Genomic DNA, 27932 nt, shown 5'->3' with positions numbered 1-27932 from the left:
AAAATGCCTCCTTTAGTTACTAGGGTAACCAGAAAAGAGCTGTCTTCCAGAGTTCTGGGATCCACACAGCTTCTGCCCTCGTAGAAATCAGCCTCGAATGACACGAGCAGGCTTAGCTGCAAAACCAGCGGCAGACTCAGGAGAAGTTTATGGCCACTCCATGTCGAATTGCCACGATCGATCGTCCTTAAATCAGAAAATCGCCCTCAAGCGAGGAGGCGAGCTATTGCCACACGACAGGAGCCACGTTTGCGGCAAGAAAAATACAAGGACTGGCACATTCACCAAGAAGAGAGGGATGTCAACAAAATCGTCCAAAAAAGAAAAGCATCCATGACAAACCGAGGTGGGCAGGTGAGCAGAGAAACACTGTCACACCTACCTGGCGAACAAGCCATCGGCCGGCCCAGCTCCGGGAACAGACACTCTGGCATCAGGAGACAAAATCACAGGACCGGCTCGGCACAGGCAGCCGTGGCTGCAAATCAATCAGCGGCAGGAGAAAAAGCAGCAGCCGCGCCCTTCAGCGCAAAAACGGGTGAAGGGCCCTGGGCTGCAAATGTATTTGTCCTCACTGTTATCCCCACACGTGTGGGTGATCGCGTTACAGCCGAGTAAGGCTTCCGAGATGGCGCACACAGCGTGTGTGATACAGAACATGACGTAACAAGACCATCAGTGTCATCTGAAAACACAGCAAATAATCAGTGAAACGGGAAACACCCACCCCGATGCAGACAGAAGTTCTGCTGAGGATTCGGATGTGGCGACAGATACATGAGTTCAGGCAGACAGGAGAGACCCAAAGCTAAGAAACCGATGCTCCTCGGTCAAGGTCTTTGCTATTCATCTTTATTTGTATGCTCGTTCTCTGGAAGGCGCTACGTTTCGAAAGCTAATTCTGAGACAAGAGCAGAAGGCCCATACAAAGGATTACTCTTGGCATAGCACAAAGAGGAATTCTATATTTTGAAATCATTTTTTTTTTCAGGGTATTAGTAAGAAGGTCTACTCATGCAGAGCAAAAAAAAAGAAGAGAGAAAATTAAGCAAAGGCCCCAAATGTCAGGCCCATGAAGGTATGCACGTGTTGTCTTGACAATGAACTTCATGTTGATATGGTAGGAAGAGGGATCCACGTACACCGAACTGTGTCAGATAGTCCAATTCCTCGGTGAGCCCTGGGTGTTCTGAGAGGTGGGCTAGCTTCGGGCCAAAGTGTTTGTTGAGTCTGGTTTGTGGCAAAACAGTTGAAGTGTTGCTTCATGACTTGGGTTTTCTAAAAGAAAGGGGGAAATTAAGGAGACAACTGTTAAAGGGAGACAGAGAATGTTTGGCACAATATTCATTATCTATCATGTAAGGAAATATTTGCCTTTTATTCCATAACCCACTACTCATCCTTTGTTCCCAAGTGCAGACAGGAAAGTATATGTTTCTCTTGGGAAATCACCCAGGTTCCTATCTTCCTCTGTATGAGCACATATCAGACACCTTAAAGAAGGCGACAGCTTCGGTGACGGTGCCCGCTGTGTCTTCATGGGGAATGAATGGAGCGCCCGTGGTAGGGCGGCCCACTTTGGGCCCCTCCCTGCCTGCTGCAGGAAGTCCAGCTAGCTCTCAATACACGGTGTTTCCACTTACAACCAGTCAGTCAGTCTATCAAACAATAATAAATGGCCCGAGGTAGATTCAGGCAGAGGTAAGTAGCGGCCTTCTCAGGGGCACCAACTGAGCATCCATTTCAAACACAAAATGAGGCCTCACGCATAGTTCCATGCACTGCCATGCTCTCCCTGAAAACCACCTTTTCAAGGAAAAGGCCTGGACTATCCATGAGCTATGAGATGGGCTTGTTTTTGGCAGCTGGATTGCGTTGCCAGGTTGCATTTTAAAGGAGGATGTTGAGTCTCTGCAGGGGTCAGGGGTAGGGGGCAGGGAGCTGCCTGACTCCCTCCTTCACTGTCAGGCACTCTGACCTCAGGACAGACCACTGATTCCAAACTAGAAGCCACCAGAAAAACTGGCCAAATTCCAAACTAGAAGCCACCAAAAACACTGCTGCCACAGCTGCAGTTGCTCTCTTTTCAATCAGCCTATGAAGCCATCCGCCTCCATGAAGGACTCTCAGCTGTGCCCGTTCACACTCGGTGTTTGTTTTATAGCTGCCACATGAACACTGCCTCATTCTTAAAGAACCTTACTTATTTCAGTGCCTAGAAATAAATTTAAACAGCACATGTGAGTCTTTTGTTACTACAGGTTTGTTTGGTTTTTAAGTTTGGGGTTATTTGTGGTTTTGTGGGGGTTTCTGTATAAAGGCAAATATGAGTATATTTTCCTTTCCAACCATTCTTCAGATGAACTTCTGAAAAGTAACCTTGCTGATATTCTTTTTCACAGAAATGGGCCCCAGCCCATTCCTCAGAAATTGGGATTAGGACACTAAGAAGACTGACAACAGATTTCTCAATAATAGCAACAGATGGAAAAATAAAAGGGCTCGTACCCAAAACGACAACATTAGGCCTTAAAGTAGAAATCCATGCGTCCAGAACATCAAAGAGCCCGCCTGGGAAAACATCCGATGATGGGCTACATTCTCTGTGCAATTTAAATAAATGAGTGATGAAACGTTCCTGGTCCAATAGTAAATTGTGATGGCTCCTCTCACCAGCTCTAAGATTCCCTCAGAATGGATTAAGCGCCAAGATTTTACAGCAGCTTTTCATGTCTAAGCGTAAGTATATTATGAGGGGAAACCTGTGCTATTCCAATTGGTCTTTGGCACACAGCGTGGAGTTATTTGTTAGCGGATATTTACAAAGCACCGGAGATTTCTTGTTTCTTCTCCAACTGAACCCTTCGTCCACCCTTCCCTAGACAGGCTCTGAGCTTTATCAGAGAGCCTTCTGAAGACCTACTGTGTGGCTGAGGGCTTCCTCCCTCACTCTCTCCTTCCCCGGCGCCCCTGACATCAACAGGCCCCAAATCTGTCTTACGTGTGTCAGTAGAGGCATAATATGGACATTAAGGAGACTTAAAAATATTCTTAGTTTTAATGTAAAATGTAAAAAGAACTCTGATAGCACCAAAGCAAACTGCCACCTCAAATTGGTTGCAGGGTCAAATAATAATTAACATTTGCATAGGGCAGTGGTTCTCAACCTTGGCTGCACATTAGAATCACCTGGGAATCTTTTTAAACTCCTGATTTCTGGGCCTCATCCTCCGGAAATTCTGTTTCTTTGTTACTCATGTTGTGGCCCCACCCCATAACAAAGAAACAGAATATCCGAAGGATGAGGCCCAGAAATCAGGATTTTAAGAAGATTCCCAGGTGATTCTAATGTGCAAGCCAAGGTTGAGAACCACTGACATAGGGATTTGCTATATGACTTGTGAAACCAGGTATTTTTATAGCACTTAGGATCTTTAGGTGAGTTCACACATTCCTTCTTACTGTATGGCCCACGATGTTGAGCATCTCCCCCATGTTCTGATATCCACTGTCGTTAGATACTACCACTGTCTTGTGAATATATTTCTGTGGCACTTACCAAACCGTAAAGCGTTACAGAATTCTTTTCCGTGGTCAGTAGAAGCTTAAAACTACAAGGCAGCAAGCGCCCTGGTCAGAGATCCCCTGAAGCGACGCCACTGTATTCCTCGGTGTCTCTACATGAGTGCCCTGGTTAATATTTATAAGTGAATATGTGATGTCCAGCTCTCATCACTAGATAGCTGCCAGCCATATTTGTTTTCATGAACAGCAGCCGGCTTTGTGGTTTTTTAAAGTTACAATGTGTTGCCATCGTTACGGATCTCCATTGCCATTCCCCTATAAATATGTAAGTATTTTGGTCAGGAGAGTAGTCAGAGAAGGCCGGTAACAGGACACTGCCTGTACCTTCCCGTAAATAAAGGTCACGCAGAGAAAGAGGAGGAAATAAGTACCAAACAAACTCTTCCTCAAAGGAACACTTTTTCCTGGAAGCCTTCTCGACCGTAGGCTTCCCTGCCCGGTGCCCGAGCAGGGGGTGCGCGAGTTCACCAGCCCTGTGGCTCCGGAAGGGCAGCCCAGGCCTGGGGGCGAGGCATCGCTCTGCACTAGAACCCACTCCATTACCACTAAGCGGAGCACAGAGAGAGTTACTCCTGGACAAGTGTCGCCCCGGAACGGCGCGGCTACCTGGGAACGGTGGAGAAATAAAGCACAAGAGGCCTAAGAATCTTCTCCTCCTTCTTCTTCTCCTGCTTCTCCTCCTTCTCCTGCTTCTTCTCCTTTTTCAGCTTCCTCTCCCTCCGCGTCCCCTTCTGCTCCCTCCGTTACCTCTCCTGCCTGTTTTTAACAAAAATCACCTGATTACGGAGAGGAGTAGCGAGGGGTCAACAGACAGTGCTTCTCTCCTAAGGAGCTGGTCGGGAGCCTCCGGGTGGGAAGCCTGCGCCGGTGGGGAGGGCCCGGAGGCAGGCCGCCGGGTGGCGCGTGGCCAGGGTGAGGACAGGTGTGGTATGGGGGACGCCGAGGGCTGCCAGGGGAGGCCTGGGAGGCAGCTGGCCTTGGCGGCTGGGGATCAGGGCAGACCTGCTTCTCCGGGTCCTCAGGCTCCACAGGGACCAGGCTCGGAGCCCCTGGAGGACCTCGGCCAACCTGCCCCCCAAGGATGCACCCTTCCTCCGACTGGTGGTGGGGAAGCCGAGTGGGGTGATTATAGACCACAACCGGCCAAGGTCTGCAGAGATTGTGGAGAGGTTGGGTTGGCAGAGAACACAACCTAAAATCATGGACCTTGATGAGAACCACAGAAGCACGAAGCTGCCAGGGCTCCACAAAGCTCTTGGGATGCCCAGGTCTGCAGGCCCTGCCCGAGAGAGTGCCCGGAAGCTGGGGGCCTTCTGCTTTCCTCCTTCACTCCTCGGGCACCATCCACACGCCCCGTTAGCCCCCCACCCCCCAGTTGTCAGGGGCCCGGAAGTCCCCTCTGTGGGTCTGAAGCTGCAGCCCAGACCGTCTTCGGCGGGAGTTCATGGTCTTCTCAGCCCTCCCCGATCTGCCTCCCAAACGCTGCCCGCCCGTCAGCAAGCAGCTGGCACCCATCTTGGCATCGTGACCAAGAAATAAGGCCCCTTGTTTTATAGGGAACCCACCTGAGCCTAACAACACCACAACAGTGGAAGTCCTGTGGAGACTGCTCCCCCTCCCCCGCCAGACCTGGGTTCAGGTCCTTCCTCCGACTTCCTCTTAGCCCCGTACCCACCTCCAGCACAGCAGTTAACACGTTCGGTGAAAACTGCCTGCTTCCTCCCTGGCGAGACTCCCAGCGCCGCACCTCCACCCTCACCCCTGTGCCCAGACAGGCTCCTGCCCCTGGAGGAGCTCACACGTGCTCACGAACAGAGCTGCGGCCAGTGAGACTGCGGTGCAAAGGCGAACACTCACCTTCTCCTCTTGGGCTTCGGTGAGGTCGCCCTCATCTTCCTTGTCCTCCTTTGGTGCCTCATTTTCTCCACTTTCTCCAGCCTTCTCTGTTCCCTGGTCGTAAAGGAAACCCACTGTGTCACTAACCTGAGACAAGCTCCCAGGAAACCCAGGCCATACGTGCTGTGGGCTTTATCTGGATACACAGCACGTACACAGAGCAAACGCAGGCCTCCTGCTGATGAGGCCACTTGGCTGCCAGCCAGCCATTTCCCACCTTTTTCATCTCCTGGCCCGCATAACTCACTACTAAAATTCTGCAGCACACCGAAAAATGTAACATTTTTTGCCAATCTGACTTTTTTAATAGTATGATTTTGATTCATTCACACCAGACAGCTATTGTGTTGGCTGTTGTCATTTTTTGACTTGACAGTCCAAGGGAAAGAGGTGAGTGCCCCTGACTACATAGCCAGGTACTGCCTGTTTCACACGTTCACGCAGCACAGCAGTTCGAATCGCTGTCCTAGGGCCGTGGTCGGCAAACCGCGGCTTGCGAGCCACATGCGGCTCTTTGGCCCCTTGAGTGTGGCCACAAAGTTTCAATCGCACTGTACGGGCGCGTCCGCACGTGGTATTTTGTGGAAGAGCCACACTCAAGGGGCCGCAGTTTGCCCACCACTGTCCTAGGGTATAGGATTGCCCCCCATCGAAACTGCTCATTGGAGCTCTGGGTGAGATTCAACAGGTCTGATTGGCGAGCGTGACGGAGTACAGTGGGGCCTTGACTTACGAGTGTCCCGACTAACGAGTTTTTTGAGATACCAGCTGTCTCTCGGCCGATTTTTTGCTTTGAGTTGATAGAGTAATTTGAGTTAATGAGCTCCTTAACGAGCTCAGTCTCGGACGAATTAAACTCATAAGTCAAAGCCCCACTGTAATCACCTCCCATGTGAGGAGTCTCCATTCACCACGGAAGGTTTACAGAGAGACGCCGAAGGGTTCCACGTCGAGGCAGTGTTTGTTTTCTGTTGTTCGTGTGGAAAGGAGGCTTTATCATATTAGAGATTCACAAAGATCATATAGACAGACAGACAGACACGGACAATGGAGGAATGGAAGGAAGGACAGAGGACAGACAGATGATAGAGAACGGACAGACAGATACAGAAAGATGAGGACCACGTTGGCATTCTGAGGAGACTGGTCTGCGGGAAGATGGTCCGAGATACCACTCTTACCTCTGCGGTGCTCTGCGCCTCGCCCACGACCTCGCCATTGGGCAGGGACGCTTCTTCCTCGGGCGGCTTTGTCGCCTGCATCAGACGGATTGAAAGTGTGTGAGAATTTCTTTGAGGATATAATAGCTTGCATTTCAACAGCATTTAACTATCCCAGTTATTTTGTCTCCATCCCTCATTTTATCTTTGCCACAGCGCTGTGACCTCAGTCAGGACAGTCACTACCACTCACACCTTAGAGACAAGAAAATAAAGGCACATAAAATAGCAAATATATGTTTTGCCCTTTTTTTTTCATGAGACAAGTGTTATTTCCAAACCCCTAGGAAGGCATTACAATAATGAAGATAGAAACCCAAACCAAATCCTGAAGCAGAGGGAGACGGACTCGCAGGGTAGCCAGAAGGACCCCACCAGTCAGGGGGTACGCAGGGGAGACGCATTCTAGGCAGGGACCTCCGCCTGGAGCCCGAGTCTGTATATTAGTGGGATGTTCTGGGGAAAGGGGGTTGGGGACCAGGCATCCTCACCCCAGCAGTCCCACTGTTGCCCTGGGTGACTGGGAGGAAGAGAAGACCGCAGCGAGTGAGCAAGGATGTCACTGAGTCTGACCTTGACATTTCCTTCCTGCTCGGATCCCCAATAGTCCATGAATAAGTTACCCTGCATATCTCAGGGGTTGACCTGGGAAAGCAAGCAAAATAGCCATGGCCTCTGAAAGAAGAGGCAGGGCAGCCTGGCACCGGGCACCAGGCACCCAGCGCTACAGGAGGACACAATCAGACCCTTGCTTGGGCCGCCGCTCTCCCACCGGGTGTCCAAGTGGAGCTCCTCTCCCCTGTGATGACAGGGCCCGTGCTGGCACAGGCTGGGCCCCTTGTTGCCGTTGGTACCTCCTGCTGCAGTTTCTGGGCCAGCTCCAAGTCGCTAAGACCCGACGTGCCCTGTGGCTGCTGCTGCTGCAGGGACAAGGCGGTCAGGTAGTCCTGGTCTACCTGCCGCTGCTTTTCTGGGGAGCCACTCCCGCCTTCTGCTCCAGGCCCCTTGCCCAGGGAATGACTCAGGTAAAACAGTCCACCCCGACAGCATTCTGTAAATGCAATGCTCTAACACTGCCGTGACCGAACTTGTCTCTACCAGTTAGGGGGAAATCTCTTTACAGACTTACCTGGACAGCTTCCACTGGCATCTTAACAATATTCCCCTGACTAAAATAAGGCATAAAAGGCACGGATCCTAGTGCTTCTTCGCCTGACATTTGACAATGATGGTACAGGTTATCAATCAGAACTTCAGTTATTTGCTTTAAGTGTTAACTTGGTCATAACTTTACTTCTTTCATTTCGATCTAGCCAAAACTGACGTGTAACCAAAAGTTTCGATACTCGTTTTCTGGTAGAATTAGTGCTTCTGTTGAAAGCAATTTTGAGTGATGGCAAAACTATTTCAATACATGCAGCATGTTCTAGGACAGTGGTTTTCAACTAGGGATTCCTGTCATCTACATACAGCTTTATTAATATACAGGTGACTCGGACCAGGCCTGCTAGATCTCGTTATTGATCATCTTTATATATCCCTACCACATACGGTAAGAATATGCTTAGCATTCATGGTATATTGCATGGTACACATGCTTTGGCTATTTGCAGTATAGTATGTCTCTAGAAAACTAACATTTTCCTATATTCACCCATTTTTTCAAATAAAATATAATTGTTGCTGTCTTTTTTTTTAAATAGCCTTTGTGATTATGTATGTAGATATTTTTCTAAAACTTTCTTGGATTAACTTTTTATTTTTTTTGCATGACATGTGGGGGAAAAAACAAATTTCTTGTCCGGTGCATTAATCTTGTTATAATTCTCATCAAGCCTTTCACATCTGAAAATTACCAGTAATAAATTAACCACCATCATTTTAGGTCTTTTGTCATCCATGGATATATTCCTTAGCTTGTTTAATTATATGCTTCCCTAAAAGCTTTTGCAATCAGCTACAGGCCAGTATGGTTCCTCTTCCGTGTAGAATGGCTGCTCAGAGCCCCACAGAAAAAGATTACTTGCCATGTGCTTAGGGGCACAGGCTTCTGATGGCATCACTTAAAGAACATTAAGGCCATACCAGTGGACTAGGTCAGGATTTCCACAACTGCAGTCAAGGGGCAGATGGGTTCATAGACTACTATCCCCAGATCCAGTGGAACAAGAATCAATTACACAAGACTGAATGAACTGACGAGGGAAGATGGTTGTTTTTGTTTGGAATACTGTTGATGTCACCTTCATGTTCTATATTCTGCATATATAAGGAAGCCCTCTGTCTTTCCTCTTAAGCTTCTTATAAACCACAACAATGCAATAGACTCTGCTTTTATAAGTTGAAAGGAAATGTTTGTACATGATATTCTCTCTGCCTGACCCCTCCAGAATTTAACAATTCTTATTGAGTCTTTTCACTATTTATGGCAATACAGTAATTTGCCTGGCTCAGTAAGAATCTGTGTTCCTTATTACCAGGGCATAATTGGAAACTGGTTATGCAACCAAGGCCTTGACTGGAGTGTGGGGTGAAGAACGGCGCTCATTTAATCAGATGTGACCAGATGCTTGTGAAGCACGAAGGTGGACTTTATGGCCACAAAGCTTACTGACAAAGCCTCTTGGGAAACTGGCCTGCTACTTGGTCTAGTATAACCTGCCCAAGACAAGAAAAGTTGTCTAAAGCAGTAACGCTGCTGACAGTGCTTACTCTCATTTCATAAGCATACATTTCTACATAATTGTCAAATGTCTATTTTTAGCCTTAGCACAAGATTAATTTCCTTGCTGACTTCTCCACAATGTTGTTTACTACAAAAGGACGCTCTGACAATTGATGATTTACGGAGATGCTATAATATCATCTCCATAAATCATCAGGTCTGTCTTCCCAAGGGAAACCTGAAGGACTTTCCCGTGTGCACACATAAACACCTATGAACACTGACAGCACCAGAGGCTCTAGCCGGGCTGTGCGGCTAATTGTTGGACGAGCCTTGTGCCAATCACCTCAGCTCCTGGGGCCTCAAGCTCCTCCTCTGGGAAGAGAAGAACCGGGACTAGCCGGCCTCCGGGGTCTCTCTAGGCCGGTTTTCTCACCCATGGCCTTCCCGCTCTTCCACTCAGTGAGGGAGAATATCATGCAATGTGACGGTACCTAATCACAAACCAGGGCAGGATCGAAAACCCGAGATGCAATATTTTTAAATGGGATCAGATGAAACAGAGCAGAAGCTGAAATAGATGTACATATTTTAGTACGGATACATCTCAAAACAATGTTGTTGTTTTTAAAAAGCAAGTTGCAGAACATTCCAAAAAATATGATACCAATTTGGCATTAAAAATATAGAAGAAAGGTCTTTCAATAAGTTTCTGGAAACTGCCGATAAACTTAATGAGATCTACAAGAAATCTAATGAGACCCTCGATGCTGTGATAAAGAACCAACTAGAAATTAAGCATACACTGACTGAAATAAAGAATATTATACAGACACCCAACAGCAAACCAGAGGAGCGCAAGAATCAAGTCAAAGATTTGAAATGCAAAGAAGCAAAAAACACCCAACCGGAAAAGCAAAATGAAAAAAGAATCTGAAAATACGAAGATAGTGTAAGGAGCCTCTGTGACAGCTTCAAACGTACCAACATCAGAATTACAGGGGTGCCAGAAGATGAGAGAGAGCAAGATATTGAAAACCTATTTGAAGAAATAATGACAGAAAACTTCCCCCACCTGGTGAAAGAAATAGACTTACAGGTCCAGGAAGCGCAGAGAACCCCAAACAAAAGGAATCCAAAGAGGACCACACCAAGACACAGCAGAATTAAAATGCCAAGAGCAAAAGACAAAGAGAGAATCTTAAAAACAGCAAGAGAAAGAAACTCAGTTACCTACAAGGGAATACCCATATGACTGTCAGCTGATTTCTCAACAGAAACTTTGCAGGCCAGAAGGGAGTGGCAAGAAATATTCAAAGTGATGAATACCAAGAACCTACAACCAAGATTACTTTCAGCAAAGCTATCATTCAGAAGTGAAGGTCAGATAAAGAGCTTCACAGATAAGGAAAAGCTAAAGGAGTTCATCACCACCAAACCAGGATTATATGAAATGCTGAAAGGTATCCTTTAAGAAGAGGAAGAAGAAGAAAAAGGTAAAGATACAAATTATGAGCAACAAAGTGACAACAAATATGCATCTATCAACAAGTGAATCTAAGAATCAAGTGAATAAATAATCTGATGAACAGAATGACTGGTGATTATAATAGAATCAGGGACATAGAAAGGGAATGGACTGACTATTCTTGGGGGGGGAAAGGGGTGTGGGAGATGCGGGAAGAGACTGGACAAAAATCGTGCACCTATGTATGAGGACAGTGGGTGGGGAGTGAGGGCGGAGGGTGGGGCGGGAACTGGGAGGAGGGGAGTTATGGGGGGAAAAAAGAGGAACAAATGTAATAATCTGAACAATAAAGATTTAATTTTTTAAAAAAATATAGAAGAACATATGTACTGCTAATGGAGATAAACATACAGCTTTATAAATAGATGTGTTTGTGTGTGTTTTTAATTCATGGTATTTTTTTTAATTCATGGGAGGGAAACAGGGATGGGAAAGAAACAGTGGCCTCATCATTTCTCTGTAATGACTGCCTCCCCCTCCAAATGGGCAGGTCTACACTCTACAGAAGGAGGCCGGGCAAGGGCCCAGCACAAATATGAAGAAAAGGCCTATTCCAAGCACCTCGTTAGACAACTTCAGAATGAAAAAGAGGATCCTGAAACCTCCCAGAAATGAGAACAAACGCAGGTGCAAATAAATGGTCAAGAGACAGACTGTCGTCAGGCCTCTGAGCAGCAACTCTGGGACTAGAGAACGCGGAGCGGCCAGCACCGTCTCAATTCCGAGGCCAAATGACGTCCACCCAGAATTCTGCACCGGAGCAGCCGCTGGAGAAAACGTTAACCCGCAGGGTTGGGGCAGGGCCTGCGGCTTTTGCGATAATCCTTGTAGCACTATTTGACCTTCCCAATACTATACACGCATTAGCTTGCTAAGAAAACTAATTTTTAATATTCAAAACAGTCTTTTCATAGGGAAATAAAAATACACATTGTGCTACAAAGGTGATGGAAATTCACACCACATTCCCTCTCCATAGCACAATAAAATCAGAAACAATTTTTAAAAATACGATCTGATGGCCCTAAAATCAAGGTGATCAAGCATGCTGACGGTTGGCTCAGTGGAGCGGGTGCAGCGTGGCGCAGCGGGATTCACGCTCTGCCCTAGCAGGGGGCAATCTGGAGTCACATTTAAAGCCCATAAGATGCCCAGGCACTTCGGCCTGCCTCACTGAAAACTAAAAGAGACACTCCGGAAGAAAGAGCGCTATTTTGTGATGACAATCACTGCAGGGTCCTGTATAATAAAAAACTCTGAGCCAGTAAATTTTCAAAAACAACTGTGGAATCTGCATGTTACCACCTGGAGAAGGTGCTAGTGCCGGGCCTGTGTGTGTCAGCCCAGCGCTAAGACACCCCAGTGCCATTACCTGAGACTGCTGACATGTGAAAGCAAGCCCATCTCTGCAAGGTCGGATTTTGAATGGTTTCTTCTATAGTGAGAATAGACTTGGGCTCAGTCATCACAAATCTCTTTAGAAATGAAGGTGGGTACAAACAAATGAATTAAGAAAGAATGTCTTGTATCTACGGAAAGTCCTGTGTGAGATCTTGGTAGAGGCAAGGAATGCAGTGGCCATTGCATGGGGTGAAGCCGGTGAGCATCATAGAGGAATTCATGATATTAACTTTATTAGCATAATTCTTGATTTAATAGACATGATTATACCTAATCAAAGATGAAACAGTACCGGGGGGAGAAAACTAATAAAAATGTATCTTGATCTTGAATCCAGATCTTACTTTTTCCCTCTTTATCAGACTAAAAAATCAGAGTTTAATTTATTTTAAATAAAAAATAATTAAAATAGTGGATGTATCATTATAGAATTAACTAATATAAGCTATATAAGAAGTCAATTCATAACAAAACTTCATAAACACAACCTGGTAACTCATATTTTTACATATTTAATTAGCACACTTAAGACTATTGAGTGCAATGATTTTTTTTAAAGCATTGTAAAACTTTATTATTTATTTTTATTTTATGCTAAAATATAATGAAGCAAAAATATGAAAAGTACAGTTTTGGAACATGTGTTAGTAAAAAGCTTGCATTATCTTTATGCATAAGACTTCATCAGAATAAGGAGTGTATTAAAATCATGTTGGTTTAAATACCCTCATTTATTAAACAGATTTCCAGCTTCATTCATTAGGACCTGTATTGGGACCCCATAAGGTGTTCAAGCTTACCTTTGAGCCTGGAGGGGGAGCCAAACCAAGGAATGAATAAATAATATTCTCTTCTTTTGCAGAGAAGAAAGAATCAAAATCCTTGAAGCAAAGAAAAAGAATGTTTAAGCCCATTGCACACCTGTGAGCCAGGATTTTTACCTAAGTTGATCTCTTTTTTTATTTGCCATTAATTTAGAAGCCAACACAAAACGTTATGCCAGTTTGCGTGGCCAAAGACGACTAATCCCAAAGTTAAGAAATCTAACTGTGAACTTGACATTTGTTTTCACACACTTTGTGCCTATTACAGTGTACTGAGAATTCACACACACAATGTTCGTGCTCAGGAACTGCTAAGACTCAGCTATACACAGTAAAAGGCTTCTCCAGGAGTTGCACATCGTTGGCTGATTGCCTCACAACTTGGCCCATGGATTAGACCTGACCAGCAGAGACTAAAGCAGCACAGGGTTTCTCCGCTGTTATTATAGTAGCTTCTAAGGACCCAGATTCCTCTCACGCTTTCTGAGACCAGGAGCCACAGGATTATGGAGGGCTTAGCGCAGAGGTTGTTTTGGCAAAATGGGGACAACTGTGACCTAAATCCAGGTAGTCGCCGAGCTGGCGTGGCTCAGTGGTTGAGTGTCGACCTATGAACCCGGAGGTCACGGTTCGATTCCTGGTCAGAGTACATGCCCAGGTTATGGGCTCGATCCCCAGTGGGGGGTGTGCAAGAGGCAGCCAATCGATGATTCTCTCTCATCACTGATGTTTCTCTCTCTCTCTCTCCTTCTCCCTTCCTCTCTAAATCAATATAAACAAAAAAATAATAAAAGAACACTTTGTATTATTCATTAAAGCTAAACATGCTGCTAGCTGTGACCTAGCTTTTCGACCCCGTGTTACAGGAACGAGGGAAACTCACCCGTCACCAGAGAGCTGTGGAGAGCACCCATTTAGCAGCACTGTGACAGCCCACACCGGAAACCACACTGCTTTGGTCTGAATGTCCGAACCCCCAAAGATGACAGCATTAGGTGGGGCCTTTGGGAGTGAGCACAGAAGCGAGTCCTCACCAGAACTCAATCGTGCCAGGACCTCGACCTTGAACTTCCCAGCCTCCAGGACTGTGAGAAATACCTGTGTTGCTGATAAGCTACCCAGCCTGTGGTATTTTGTTGCACAGTCCAAATGGACTAAGACACACTCTGATGTCCATTCTGAAGCAGTGAAAATAAATGAACTATGAACACCACCAATCACCGTGGGTGTGTCTTTAAAATATGTTGGTGAGAGAAGCAAGTCAAGCCTTGGCCAGTTTGGCTCAGTGGACAGAGTGTCAGCCTGCGGACTGAAGGGTCCTGGGTTCAATTCCGGTCAAGGGTGTGAACCTCAGTTGCAGGCTTGATCCCTGGCCCTGGTCAGGGCGTGTGCAGCAACCAATCGATGTGTCTCTCTCACACCAATGTTTTTCTCTGCCCCCCTGCCCCCCCCCTCAGCTCCACTCTCTCTAAAAATCAATAGGAAATATCCCTGGGTGAGGATTAACAACAACAACAACAAAAAAAGCAAGTCAAAGAAGAACACATGTAATAAGTCCATTTATATAAAGCTCAAAAATTGGCAAAACAGCCGTGGCCGGTTTGGCTCAGTGGATAGAGCGTCAGCTGGTGGAGGGTCCTGGGTTCGATACCAGTGAAGGGCACGTGCCTTGGTTGCAGGCTCCTTCCCAGCCAGGGCTCTAGTCCGGGTTCGTGCAGGAGGCAGCCAATATATGTGTTTCTCTCACATCGATGTTTCTCTCTCTTTCCCTCTCTCTTCCACCCTCCTTTAAAAACCAATGGAAAAATATCCTCAGGTGAGGATTAACAAAAACAAAATAAAATAAAAAATAGGCAAAACAAAACAGTGTATTGTTTAGGTACATATACACTGCAGATAGAGAAAAGAAAGGGAATGATAAACACGCAAGTCACTACACGCTGCCGCCTCTGGTGCAGAGGGAGGTGTGCGTGACGGGGAGAAGCACACGGGGACGTCTACGTGTCTGTGCACACCACACCTCTTACACTGGGTGGTGCGCACATGGTTGCTCATCTATTACTTGTCTTTACACATATGTCATTATCATATGACATATTTCATCACAATTTTTTAAAATATATATTTTTTATTGATTTCAGAGAAGAAGGGAGAGGGAGACAGAAACATCAATGATTGACTGCATCCTGCACACCCCACACTGGGGTTCGAGCCCGTAACCTGGGCATGTGCCCTACCCGGAATTGAACCATGACCTCGGGTTCATAGGTCAATGTTCAATCACTAAGTCACGCCAGCCGGGCTCATCATACATATTTAATGACATAAAATTTAATGGCATCCATGTGTTGAAAAGTCCTTCCGCACTAACTGGGCTTCGTCCTGCCCTCCCCTGCAGCCCTGAGGACACTGCCTCTCTGCTGAATGTCCCCTCTAGTTGTGCTCAGATCCAGACATGCACCCCTGCCCTCACCTGGGCTAAGATCACAGGCTCCAATTTGGCAGCGACAGGCACGTCTGCTGCTTCCTCTGGCCTCCTCTGAGCCTGGCTCCCTAGCAGGTGTCTCCTTTCCCCGCTGACAGCTGTCCGCCAAGCCCATGGGATAACATCTCCATCTGTGCTGCCCGGAGCAGCAGTTCAGACCGGCCCCAGCACTACCCTGCCATGCAGCCCTCTCCCGGCCCGGGCACAGAGACACCCACTGCTTGCCCTGAGCTTCCTCCACCTGCGCCACACCACATCTGGCCCATGAGTGGCCACTGGAGACTCCTGAGACCAGTGCTTCAAGTTAAATAACAGAGTTATTCTTACAGCGCACATTTCAACTGAGTAGAAAGATACCGTGACTGACCATCCAGGTTTATGCCATTTTAAAACAGACATGTCCTTCCGGTCCGTTGAGTTTTCTTTTAAAAATCGAAACCTACAATACACACTATCGTTTCTACCTACTCTGGAAACAAAGCCCTCCGCCGCAGTAATGCACTTGTGTTAGTCCAGGGGTGGGCAAACTTTTTGACTCGAGGGCCACAATGGGTTCTTAAACTGGACCGGAGGGCCGGAACAAAAGCATGGATGGAGTGTTTGTGTGAACTAATATAAATTCAAAGTAAACATCATTACATAAAAGGGTACGGTCTTTTTTTCTTTTTTAGTTTTATTCATTTCAAACGGGCCGGATCCAGCCCATGGACCATAGTTTGCCCACGGCTGTGTTAGACTGTCCACAGGCTGCAGGAAAGCAAAGTTAGCAAAAGTGCTAGTAAGATAAGCTGCTAATATCTCTGTGAAGGCAGAACATGCTGAAAAGTTATTTTTAAACATAAAATAATGTGAATGTTCACCTCATTAGACCCATATTTGTAATAGGAAATATATTTTTTAAATATAAGGGTTTTTTTTTCTTATTTGGAACACCCTTTCTTTCTCCTCCACAACTAAAAAAAAATTGTAAGTGCTAGATCACAGCAAAACAGGATATGAAAGGCCTTTAAGGTTTTATTTTTATAGCAGAAAATCCTCAAAGAACTTTTATTCTCTGAGTTAACATAGATTGGAAATACACTGCTCAATATTGTCTTGACTGTCACTAGTCTTAATTTAAAAGCATGGTTAAAATAAGAAGAGATTTAAAATCCTTCTTTCACTGGAAAAGCACTAAAAGAAAACATGAGATGATGCTTTTAATAATTCTAGTGTACAGAAGGCCTTTTTAAACAAGACTGCAAGAACCATAAAGAAAAAAGATGAATAAATCTGTCTACACAAAAAGAATTTAAGTTCTGCATTCCAAAAAACATCACTTTAAAAACTCAAAAGACAAATAAGGTGAAAAACTACGTAACATCTACTAGTATGACAGCAAAAGAGCTACTTTCCTCATCCACCAAGAGCCACAAGTCTTAGGAAGGTGGGTCTGGGGGAAGGATGTAGGGAGGTGGGAGGGGGTGGGAGGTGGGAGGGCGGGGAGAGGACAGGAGTGGGAGGAAGGGGAGGGTCTTCCTCTCAGAGGAAGTCCTCTCTATGCTCTGGGATGCCCCACTTCAAATCCACAGAGAGTAGGACTGGACCATGTAGGTTCCACAAAATAAGCGCTTGCCACATTAAGACTGAAAATACGCCCTAGCCCAGTGATTCTCAACCTTCCTAATGCCGCGACCCTTTAATACAGTTCCTCATGTTGTGGTGACCCCCAACCATAAAATTATTTTCGTTGCTGCTTCATAGCTGTAATTTTGCTCCTGTTATGAATCTTAATGTAAATATCTGATATGCAGGATGTATTTTCATTGTTCGCGACCCACAGGTTGAGAACCGCTGCCGGCTAGCCGCCTTGGCTCAGTGGAGCGTCAGCCTGCGGACTGAAGGGTCCTGGGTTCATTTCTGGTCAAGGGCATGCAGAAGGCAGCCAATCAATGATTCTCTCTCATCATTGATGTTTCTATCTCTCCCTCTTCCTTCCTCTCTGAAATCAATAAAAAGATATTTTTAAAAAAAAAAAAAAAAAGACTGAAAATACCCCCACGTCCACAAAACTTTGAGCAAAGCCACTGAAGAAAGCTCACACAGCCAAGGAAATGCAGCCCTGCAGGGGATTGATAAGTGGCCCCACACATCCATGTGCACCCAGAACTTCAGAAAGGGACTGAGTTGGAAATACGATCGTTACAGATGTAATTAGTTACGAGGCAGCCATACCGGCTTAGGGTGTTGTCTTTATAACACAGCCACGTGCAGACACAGAGAGACACTCAGGAGAATGCTCTGTGAAGACAGAGGCAGGGACAGAAGTGATGCACCACAAGCCCAGGCAGGCCAGGGTGCCGTGGCCACCAGGAGCTGGGCGACGCCGGGGCTGATTCTCCCTCGGAGCCTCCGGAAGGAACCGGCCCTGCCGGCACCTGGATCTAGAATCTCTGGCCTCTGGAGCTGTAACACAATCCATTTCTGCGGTTTTAAGCCACCAAATTTGTGGTGCTCTGTTACCACAGGCCTAGGAATCTAATGTCAACCGCCAAACTAAACAATTCACGCTTGAAAGCAGAGTTCCGCATGCGTTTCTGTAAATGGGCAGATAGTGAATAGTTGGGGCTTTGTGGGTCCTGTGGTCTCTGGTGCAATTACTCAACTCTGCCTCGGTGAGCAATCTGCCATGGGCAACAGGTGAATGGATCCGTGTGGACGTGTTCCAGTAAAACTTGACTGAAACAGGTAGCTGCAGGACCTGGCCCTCCAGCTATTGTCTGACCACACCTGCTTTAGATAAGAAACAAAATAATAAAGAGAAGCTAACCTAAAGCACCAGCAGGTTTGTGTAGGAGGAAGAGAAAAGGTGAGCTAAGATTCCTTCACCCTGTTCCAGCCTTGAGAAGCAGCACAACACTGGTCAATTCCTCTGATTTCCAGAGCCCTGGTCACTGCATCTGAACGGTGATCAGCAGGCCCTGACCAGCGTGGCTCAGTTCGTTGAGTGAGTGTTGTCCTGTACACTGAAAGGTTGCAGGTTTGGTTCCTGGTCAGGGCACATATGTAAGTTGTACCACTTGATATCTCTCTCTCTGCCCCCCCCCTCGTTTCCCCTCTCTCTAAAATCAATAAAGCGTGTCCTCGGTGAGGATTTTTATAAAAAAGAACAGTGACCTTAGATGACCCCTAAAATAACTTCCAATCCTCAGGCTCTCAAGTCCTTTGAGTTTTTCAATGTGTCTTTTCAACAATTTGATGTACTAAATAGAATCTGTAAACTCTAAAGAAAAAGTGATTTTGTGGTGAAATGAACCAATAAATTTAGAAAAGAAAGTTGCTACTGTAATCAGAATGTCCAGTACAGTTTTTAAACTACTTAGATACATTTACACCAATTTATTTTGTGTCCACAGTAAGACTTAACTTCTGCAAATCACTCGTTATGCAAGTGAAAACTTGCCCTGTGTTTTGTGGGTGCATATATGTGTCCACTGCCAGGTGGACTAGAATTCCTTGCCAACTAAAGGCTCATTTTGTTTGAACAACTGACCTCAATTCTTCAAAATAAAATAAGGAACCTAAAATAATCCCAAGAACTTCTGAATCATCCTTTTGTTGTTTCTACCATTTTGTAAATCTTAAATGCTGCTTCCTCACAATGGCTCTATCATCCAGCTATTGGATGGTAGAAATAGGTCATGAACTGAAAGTTTGTGAACAACTCCAAATTCTGCCTCAAATTAATCTGCTTTAAACAATTCTGAGAAACACACACACAGAAGATTTTCCAAGAAACCAAACACTCACCCCACAATACTGCTCTTCGTTGAAGATCTGGGGAGGCAAAGGGATTCCGTTTTGAGGTTTTTTCTCTCCAGGGACGTTCTCTCTCATCCACTTCCTGTTGTCTTCATCTCCGGCTATATCAAATTCCTTAAAGTCGATTTTATTAGCTTCCAGAAAGCCCACTACTTCTTGCTGTTTTTTCCTAATCTGGTCAAAGGAGAGACAGGTAACTATTAGACTAGTTTTTCTTAATGCTTTGCTTATATTTACATAACTTAAATCCTTTCTCTTCCCAGATATGGGGAAGAAAAAAGTTACACAAGTACAGAGTCCCAGGCAAGATGAACCCCAAAAGACCCACACCAAGACACGTCATAATAACGATGGCAAATGTACAAGACAAAGAGAGAATATTAAAAGCTGCAAGAAAGAAACAGAGAGTTACCTACAAAGGATCCCCCATCAGATTATCAAATGATTTCTCAACAGAAACACATCAGGCCAGAAAAGAATGGACAGAAATTTACAAAGTGATGCAAAGCAAAGGACTGAATCCAAGAATACTCTATCCAGCAAGGCTATCATTCAGAATTGAAGGGGAAATAAGAAGCTTCACAGACAAAAAAAGGCTAAGGGAGTTTATCACCACCAAGCCAGCAATGCAAGAAATGCTAAAGGGACTGGTATAAAAAGAAGAAATAAAAAGCCCAGAAAGAAAACAGCCACAAAAAAATAGAAATGGCTACAAACAAGTACCTTTCAATAATAACTTTAAACGTAAATGGACTAAATGCTCCAACCAAAAGACATCAAGTGGCTGAATGGATAAAAAAACATGACCCATACATCTGCTGTCTACAAGAAACCCACCTCATTAGAAGGGACTCACACAGACTGAAAGTGAAAGGATGGAAAAAATATCTTTCAGGCAAATGGAAATGAAAAAAAAGCTGGGATAGCAATACTTATATCGGACAAAACAGACCTCAAAGTGAAGGCCATTACAAGAGATAAGGAAGGCCACTTCAAAATACTAAAGGGATCAATACAACAAGAGGATATAACCCTGATAAACATATATGCACCCAATACAGGAGCACCCACATACATAAGAAAACTCCTGGAAGCTATCAGGGGAGAGATCGACAACAATACAATCATAGTAGGGGACTTTAATACACCACTGACATCACTGGATAAATCCGCTAGACAAAAAATCAGCAAAGAAACAGCAATCCTAAATGACTCACTAGATCAGATGGACTTAATTGACATCTTCAGAACACTTCACCCCAAAGCCACAAAATATACGTTCTTCTCAAGTGCTCTTGGGACAGCTTCAAAAATAAATCCTTTCTCCAACTGTACTATACAACACAAATAATTTCACAAAGTATTTAAACAACAACAACAATAGAACCACACCTCTTCATTATAAAGGGTAAACAAAGTGATTACATAATTTCTGAAGTTTTAATCGCACCAATGTTTAAACCATGGTATAGCCAACCCAGTAAGAACAGACCTGCTTTCGTCATGGCTTCTGTGTGGATCTTCCTTGTTAAGCTTTAATGCCAAAAAATAAATGAGAATTGGTTATGAAGAAAAATGATGATTGAGAGAAGAAAAGAGAAAAAAGTTCATTTATTATGAAACTCAAATACCAGGCATACCCCCACTAACATGCACTTAGTCACAGGAATGAAAAGTAGCTTTACTTGCACAGGACACTGGGAAGCCCACGGGGAGGTGACTGGGTGGGAAGGACAGAGGAAAAGTTGGTGGGGAAAGCTGGAGGAGGCTTTTTGCTGGCGCACAGCGGAACACAGTAAACATCCTGTTCCCCCACAGATTGCTCCTTTCCGGCTCACACCACTCTGAAGGCCACACCTGAGAGAGAAGGCCACGGCACCTTTCTCAGCCCCCGGTTCACGCCAATGACTTCCGATGGAGGTGGCCAACCTTACAGCTTAGAACTCCTTTCCAGAAACAATTACAGTTTTCTCTCTTCAGCCAAAGCCCATCACAGAAATGTGTGATGCCCTCTCGAATAAACCCTGGTAAACGAGTTACAGCAGACTCTGGCCCGCAGACTGTAACAACCTCAATCACCACTTACTCATTGACTCTCTACTCTGCCCGAGACTGTGCCAAGCTCTTCATCTGAACAGATTCATAAGCCGGCCCTGGCAGTGGTTGAGCTTCGACCTATAAACCAGGAGGTCATGGTTCAATTCCTGGTTATGGCACAAGCCTGGGTTTCGGCTCGATCCCCTGTGGTGGACATGCAGGAGGTAGCCGATCAATGATTCCCTCTCATCATTGATTTTTCTCTCTCCCCCTCTCCCTTCCTCTCTGAAATCAATAAAAATATTTTTAAGTAGATTCATAAGCTGTTTACTTAAGGTGAAAAAATGTAAAGGACTCATTTGCACAAACTAGATATAGAACAAGCTAAAGAAAATAGAGGCAAAATATGCTCAAATTTTTTAAACTAAGATTAAAATTTTAAATAAGTATTTTTTACATGAAAATATCCAATAACTTAATTTTTAAGTCCTCTGAATATTGCCTAATGATGAAATCCAGTCATTAAAATGGTCTATAGGGCATGAGGCCCCTTGTTTTCATATCACTTGTTTACCAGCAGAGCAGACTTTGAGAATTCCAAACAAGTGCTGTGAAAGCACGTGCCCTTCCCAAATCGATGTCTGGAGTCAAACCCTCTTTTGGCTCAACCCAATTCCTTTCACAGAGATTAGTAAGCCAAACAAATTATTTTATTCATTTTTGCAAGAGTGAATGATTCTATCAATGACTTGAGTATAGAACAGGGGTGGGCAAACTTTTTGACTCAAGGGCCACAATGGGTTCTTAAACTGGACCGGAGGGCCGGAACAAAAGCATGAATGGAGTGTTTGTGTGAACTAATATAAATTCAAAGTAAACATTATTACATAAAAGGGTACGGTCTTTTTTTTTTTTTAGTTTTATTCATTTCAAACGGGCCGGATTCGGCCCGTGGGCCGTAGTTTGCCCACGGCTGGTATAGAGTGCTATTTCTTTTTTAACCCTCACCCAAGATACGTTTTTATTTTGTGTGTGTGTGTGTGTGTGTGTGTGTGTGTAAGAGAGAGAGAGAGAGAGAGAGAGAGAGAGAGAGAGAGAAACATTGATGTGAGAGAGAAACATGGATCAGTTGCCTCCCACATTCACCCTGACCTGGGATCGAACCCAAAACCTAGGTATATGCCTTGATGGGAATCAAACTCACTCCAACCAACAGAGCCACCCAGCCAGAGCTAGCGTATTTCTTAATTAAAGGAAAAGTAAGGCACATATGAATGTTTAAGCCCTGGAATCAAATCATCACCAAAAAACAAACTCTGTATAATTTGGTTTGGGTGGTGATTTGATCGTACATGTTCCATTAATTATAAATATAAAAATTAATATTAAATAAATTAAATTTTAACATAAAGGAAATTATATATAAATTACATATACACACATGTAATTAATATAAATTACATATACACATATCTATAAATGGTAATCACACATCTGCTTTTTAATTAACATTTGTACCCTCAACCTAACAAAGATATTGCAAATAAAAGCACTAGATCAATAAATTAAAGGCAGCTATTAACCACCATACAACACTTAATCAGTAAGATTTGTGCCACAATATCTATTTCAGGTTGGGGCAAGCGTGGACAAAAGATAAAAATAAAAGTCACACAGGAAGCTGTGGAGGGATGGAATTTTCCGTGAGCTTCTGGCCTCAGCGCTCGGGCACATTCCTGAGGAGGACCTGCATTGCCTCCACCCTGCGCCCTCCCCCCCCCAGGCTGCGCTGGGGGAGCCCTGACCTTCTCCTCCTTCAGGAAATCCCTAGCCCACAGCCGCACGGCTGGATTCTGAATATTACAAAATCCCTGCAGACCTGATGACAGGTTGTTGGACTAAATTATTACCTTAATGAATTGTGTTTTCTCTATATACTTTCCAACCTGGCCATGATTACTCCTGCCGCTGTATAAATGCTTATTCCTTTAGGTATTGTCAGAGGTAACTCTGCTGTTTGAAGAGTAGAGGTGTCTTCGTTTTAGGCAGCTTTGCCTTTATTAATATTCAGAAGACAACATCCTTTATTCTGTCCAAACCCATCTTGCTCCCTTCTTAATACCTCCCAGGAGTCGAATCAGCCTGGCCAAGGCCCCCACATTATTGTCATCTCTGTTAATCACCCCTCAGGACTGCGGTGGGATGGAAAAGGGATCGCACTTGACTCCATGATTAATAGACGAGAAACATTTCCCGAAGTCCTGACAGGTTTCTTCTGTGAGGAAGTCAGAGATGGAGAAAAGGGAAGGGGAGATCTGTTTGCTGTTATTTCTCACAAGACAAGCAATTGCATCTCTGGGGAGTTAACTGACTGTTGGGTGCATGACACTGTGTTAAATGCTATTTCTCAGCCCTCCGCCCAAAAGAAGAGAAGAGAAATTAAATGTGCCCCTCTGCACTTCCCAAACACCAGGGACTTCAACTGGGCCAAAAGCATAGCATCTGGCTGGAGCCCTTGACCTTGAGTTCTGCCAGGGCTGGAGATGGGTCTTAGGAAGAGGCCAGAAGAGGGGAGAGGGCAGTAGGGAGCGCATGAGCTCGCTCACCTGGCTGGCACGGTGGCCTTCGCCCACACCCTGATGCCCACCCTGAGCGGTGGGGACTCTCCCCTGCAGCCCTCCCCTTGAGGGTCTCTGTTCAGGAAGCCCCCCTGGGCCCTCTGTCAAAGTGAAGCTCCTCTCCATGTGCCTCCTGAGCTGACCTCCAGGGACAAGGCATCAGTCCCATAGGCGCCTCCCTTCATGGCTTCAGGGGGAGGGGCACGCACAGCACCCAGCAGTCCTCACCAGACACACTCCCCTTCCACCTCTCCCACTTTTCCCCCCCAACCCCCCGAGTGCCAGGCCAATGGTGGCCCCATGAAGGTGGGCCCCCTCCTGAGGATCAGGGGGTCCTTGGGGCCTGTGCCCTTTGGAGCCTTTGGGGCCTCAGCATTGGCTCCGAGAGCTCTGTCCTCCTTCCTGTTACAAATACTCGGACAGGAGCGTTGCTCTCTGTCCTGAGGTCACCCGGCCACCGTCGTCACACTAACGTGTCAGAGGGCTCTCTGGGTCACTCGCCTGTTTATTGTCTTGTACAGTTAGGAGCCTTTCCAACCGAGGTCACTGTACTGCAGCAGCAAGCACAGTGCCCTTGAGTGAGAGGTGCCTGCGTCACCATCCTGACTCAGAGGGTGCTGTCCGAGCAGGGGCGCAGCTGGTCGACCGCCTCACCCACAAGAGGGATAGAGCGCGCCCTTCTCACGGTTCTGGTGAGAATCCAGGAGGATCGTGGGAAAGCACCTGTGCCACACACTGAGGAGCTGCTCCACCACACACCCAGCAGCACACTTACGCGGTTACCTGGCTTGATCACCATGTCAGGTAAGCACTCTGATCACCATTTTATTTTATTTTTTTAATATATTTTTATTGATTTCAGAGAGGAAGGGAGAGGGAGAGAAAGATAGAAACATTAATGATGAGAGAGAATCATTGATCGGCTGCCTCCTGCACACCCCACACTGGGGATCGAGCCCGAAACCAGGCATGTGCTCTGACCAGGAATCGAACCATGACCTCCTGGTTCATAGGTCGACGTTCAACCACTGAGCCACATCAGCCGGGCTGATAACCATTTTAAAATGACAACGCTGAGGCGTCAGCAAATTAAGATCCATGTAATTCAAGAGCCAAGTTTGCCCACTGTTCTTACACTCGCTCAGGGCCGGAGGAAGGACTGAGGAACCCAGGAGCCACCATGAGGGTCTGTCCCAAAGACCGTGGTTGCAGGGCTGTGCGCACTGGAAACGGTGAGGACCAGCCGCTCTCCCTTTGTCCCCCAGCCCGCGGGGGCAGTGGCCTTCAGGGAGGAGGAGGGTCCCACAAGAGGCACAGGTTTCCTGCTGCGAGGCTCTCGGCCCCAGGCCTCACCGTAAAAACCTGCAACCTCACTTTAATGTCAACTATTAAAACAGCTATAGCCCTGGCCGGTTTGGCTCAGGTTCGAGCCAGTCAAGGACATGTACGGGAGGCAGCCAATGTTTCTCTCTCACAATGATGTTTCTCTCTCCCCCTCCACTTTCTCAAAAAATCAATGGAAAAAATAACCTCAGGTGAGGATTAACAAACCAAGAAAAAACCAAGAGCTATATGTGTAATCCCTCATAAAGAAGTTATCATTTGTTTTGTCATTTTTCATTTATGTCATTCATGTAACAGAAGCCTTGCTGCCCTGTTGACGAGGTCCCAGGCAAGAATTCGTCTCTGAAACACACAGGCGAAAGCAGACAGGAGTACAGGTGTGACAGGCCAGCACCACACACAGCCCAAGCCCTGGCACCTTCCCTGCGGTTCTCCTAAAAGAAGCTTCTAGTGAAACACACCCCCCCCCGGAAAAATCATTAGCACTGACCCCACAGAAATAATCAGGTCTCATGCCTCAGGATAAGAAAGAAATTCTTCCATTTATGTGGCTTAGGACAAATAATCATCATAGACTCAGACCTACTAGTGTTAACTAGTAATTCTAACAACTACTATAATATTGATTAATATTAACAATTATAATAACTACAAGTTATAACTGTTCTAGCACTAACTAACCGGAGCTAATAACTATGACAGTAACTAACAATTATAATACTTAGTAAGCACTGATGAAGCACCCGACACCACGCCAGGCACCCGGCAAGTTACTTCCTAAGTCCTCGCAGCCTGTCGGGTGAGTGCTACGCGGGTCCTCGTTTTACAGGTAAGGAAATCGAGGCTGTGCAAGGTGAAATGACCTTCCCAAGGTCACGTGGTTCCAAGTGGCACCAAAACATTTGCTCAGGGAACAAGAATTAACCTGACTTTTCCAAGATCCTGGAATGAACGATACCCCTCCAGGCCCTCCGAGGCTAACTACATCAAGCTCAACCTTCAGGAACGTAGGATATCAAATAACCCTAAAAATCCACCAGTGTATTCACCGTCTCCGGAAGGATGACCTGGTCTACATGAGATGAGAAGCTGGCAGGTCAGTGATAAAGTGTCCAGCAGTGAATATCAACAGCAAGTTTAGAGCCCACCAAAACCATTTTCCTCCAAAATTCGTTTCACCTAAATAATCCAAAAATGTGTGCTCACTGCAGGTCAACCAAGAGTTTCTGAGGTCAGCCACAGCCACGGAAGGTTTTGCAGTTTTTACATCTGGAACTTCTCCTCGTTTTTTCTGTTAAAAGATGTTCTAGAAATCACTAGACACTTGCTGACCAGTCAGATACCCGGCTCCTTTCTCTGGTTTTCGGCTCGCCCTCTCTGGAAACGGTGACCTCGGAGTGGTGGCATTCACCAGCTGCCCGTGGAACTGTTCCCGCCAGCGGCTCACCTGGGGTATGGTCCCCGGCTGCGTGGGCCTGAAACCCTAGCTGCCCCGAGATGTCAGCGACCTGGATATACAAGGAAACACCCCCTCACTGGTCTCCAACTCTCAGGATTAATCAAACCCTTTTCTCTCCACAGCCTCCCAAACTTCTGCTAAAATGCTGGCGGAAATGTCGGTACCAAAGCCTGAATCACCGTCCACTGCCCTGTGTCTGAAGGCAGGTCTGTCTCTCTTGCCCAGAATGAAGGCTGGGATTGGACAGGCGGAGGGGCGATTCCCAGCCGGTCCCGAGGAAAAAGCAATGCATGGAGGTCGGCTTTGAGGGCTCATGTCGGGTCTGCTCGGATGCCGACAGCGTTTAAAACTGGGGCCTGAGCGATGTTTGCTCCTGCCGCTGTGACATCATCTTCCTCAAATAATAGCATTACACACGCTAATGGTACACTTTCGGTATGGTTCCTGCACACACAAGTAATTTCACCCAGGAGTCATTTTAGGAATCTGGCTCTCCTAGCTCCAAATATGTTACACAATGTGTCATATTTGTTTGCAACTTTTATCGATCTTGCAGGATGAATGGCAAAAACACTCCACACCGAAACAAACCCACAAAAATCTTTGATTCTAGAATATATGCGACACAACAGGACACGCACTCTTGATAAACATCCTAGAATCAAGCACGCCCCCTCCCTCGTGCCTCTTCTCGCACCGGCTTACACACTTCACACACTTCAACACAAGCGCAGGACGCAGGGGCGCAGGCTCCCCGGCTCCCCCCTCACCCAGAAACTTAGAGCCCGCGCGGGGCGCCCCGCGCCTTTCCCGGGAAAACTGGTTAGGAAACACGCCCACACATTCCATCCGACACCTACCGCTATGGACCCAGAAGATGTGGCAACAAACACTTTGATAACCATTTCGACAGCCGGAAAGAGGACTCCCCCCAACACACCCCCGTGACGGAGCGGGGCGCTAGACAAATCCTGAGCGCGCGCCGGGCGGGGCTGGCCGGCCCTGCGCTCCTCCGCGCTCCTTGCGCCCCTGCCCCGCCTGCCGCAGCTGAAGCTCCGCCTCTCCCCAG

General features: G+C 46.1%; 1 protein-coding gene across 1 annotated transcript; it reads right to left on the bottom strand.

Moving 5' to 3' along the window:
- Positions 1 to 835: 835 nt before the first annotated feature.
- LOC308517198 (adapter SH3BGRL-like) lies at positions 836 to 27932 on the bottom strand. The gene is made up of 7 exons (XM_081088264.1): positions 27724 to 27932; positions 19394 to 19579; positions 13096 to 13176; positions 6663 to 6737; positions 5443 to 5535; positions 4192 to 4341; positions 836 to 1278 (listed from the first exon to the last, which is right to left on the bottom strand). The coding sequence occupies exons 1-6, from the start codon at positions 27766 to 27768 to the stop codon at positions 4225 to 4227; spliced, it is 597 nt and encodes a 198-aa protein (XP_080944390.1). The 5' UTR covers positions 27769 to 27932; the 3' UTR covers positions 836 to 1278; positions 4192 to 4224.

Source organism: Myotis nattereri (assembly GCF_964212035.1).
Source record: "Myotis nattereri genome assembly, chromosome: 3".
In the NCBI taxonomy this organism is placed as follows: Eukaryota; Metazoa; Chordata; class Mammalia; order Chiroptera; family Vespertilionidae; genus Myotis; species Myotis nattereri.
This window is presented reverse-complemented; position numbering and strand designations above follow the sequence as displayed.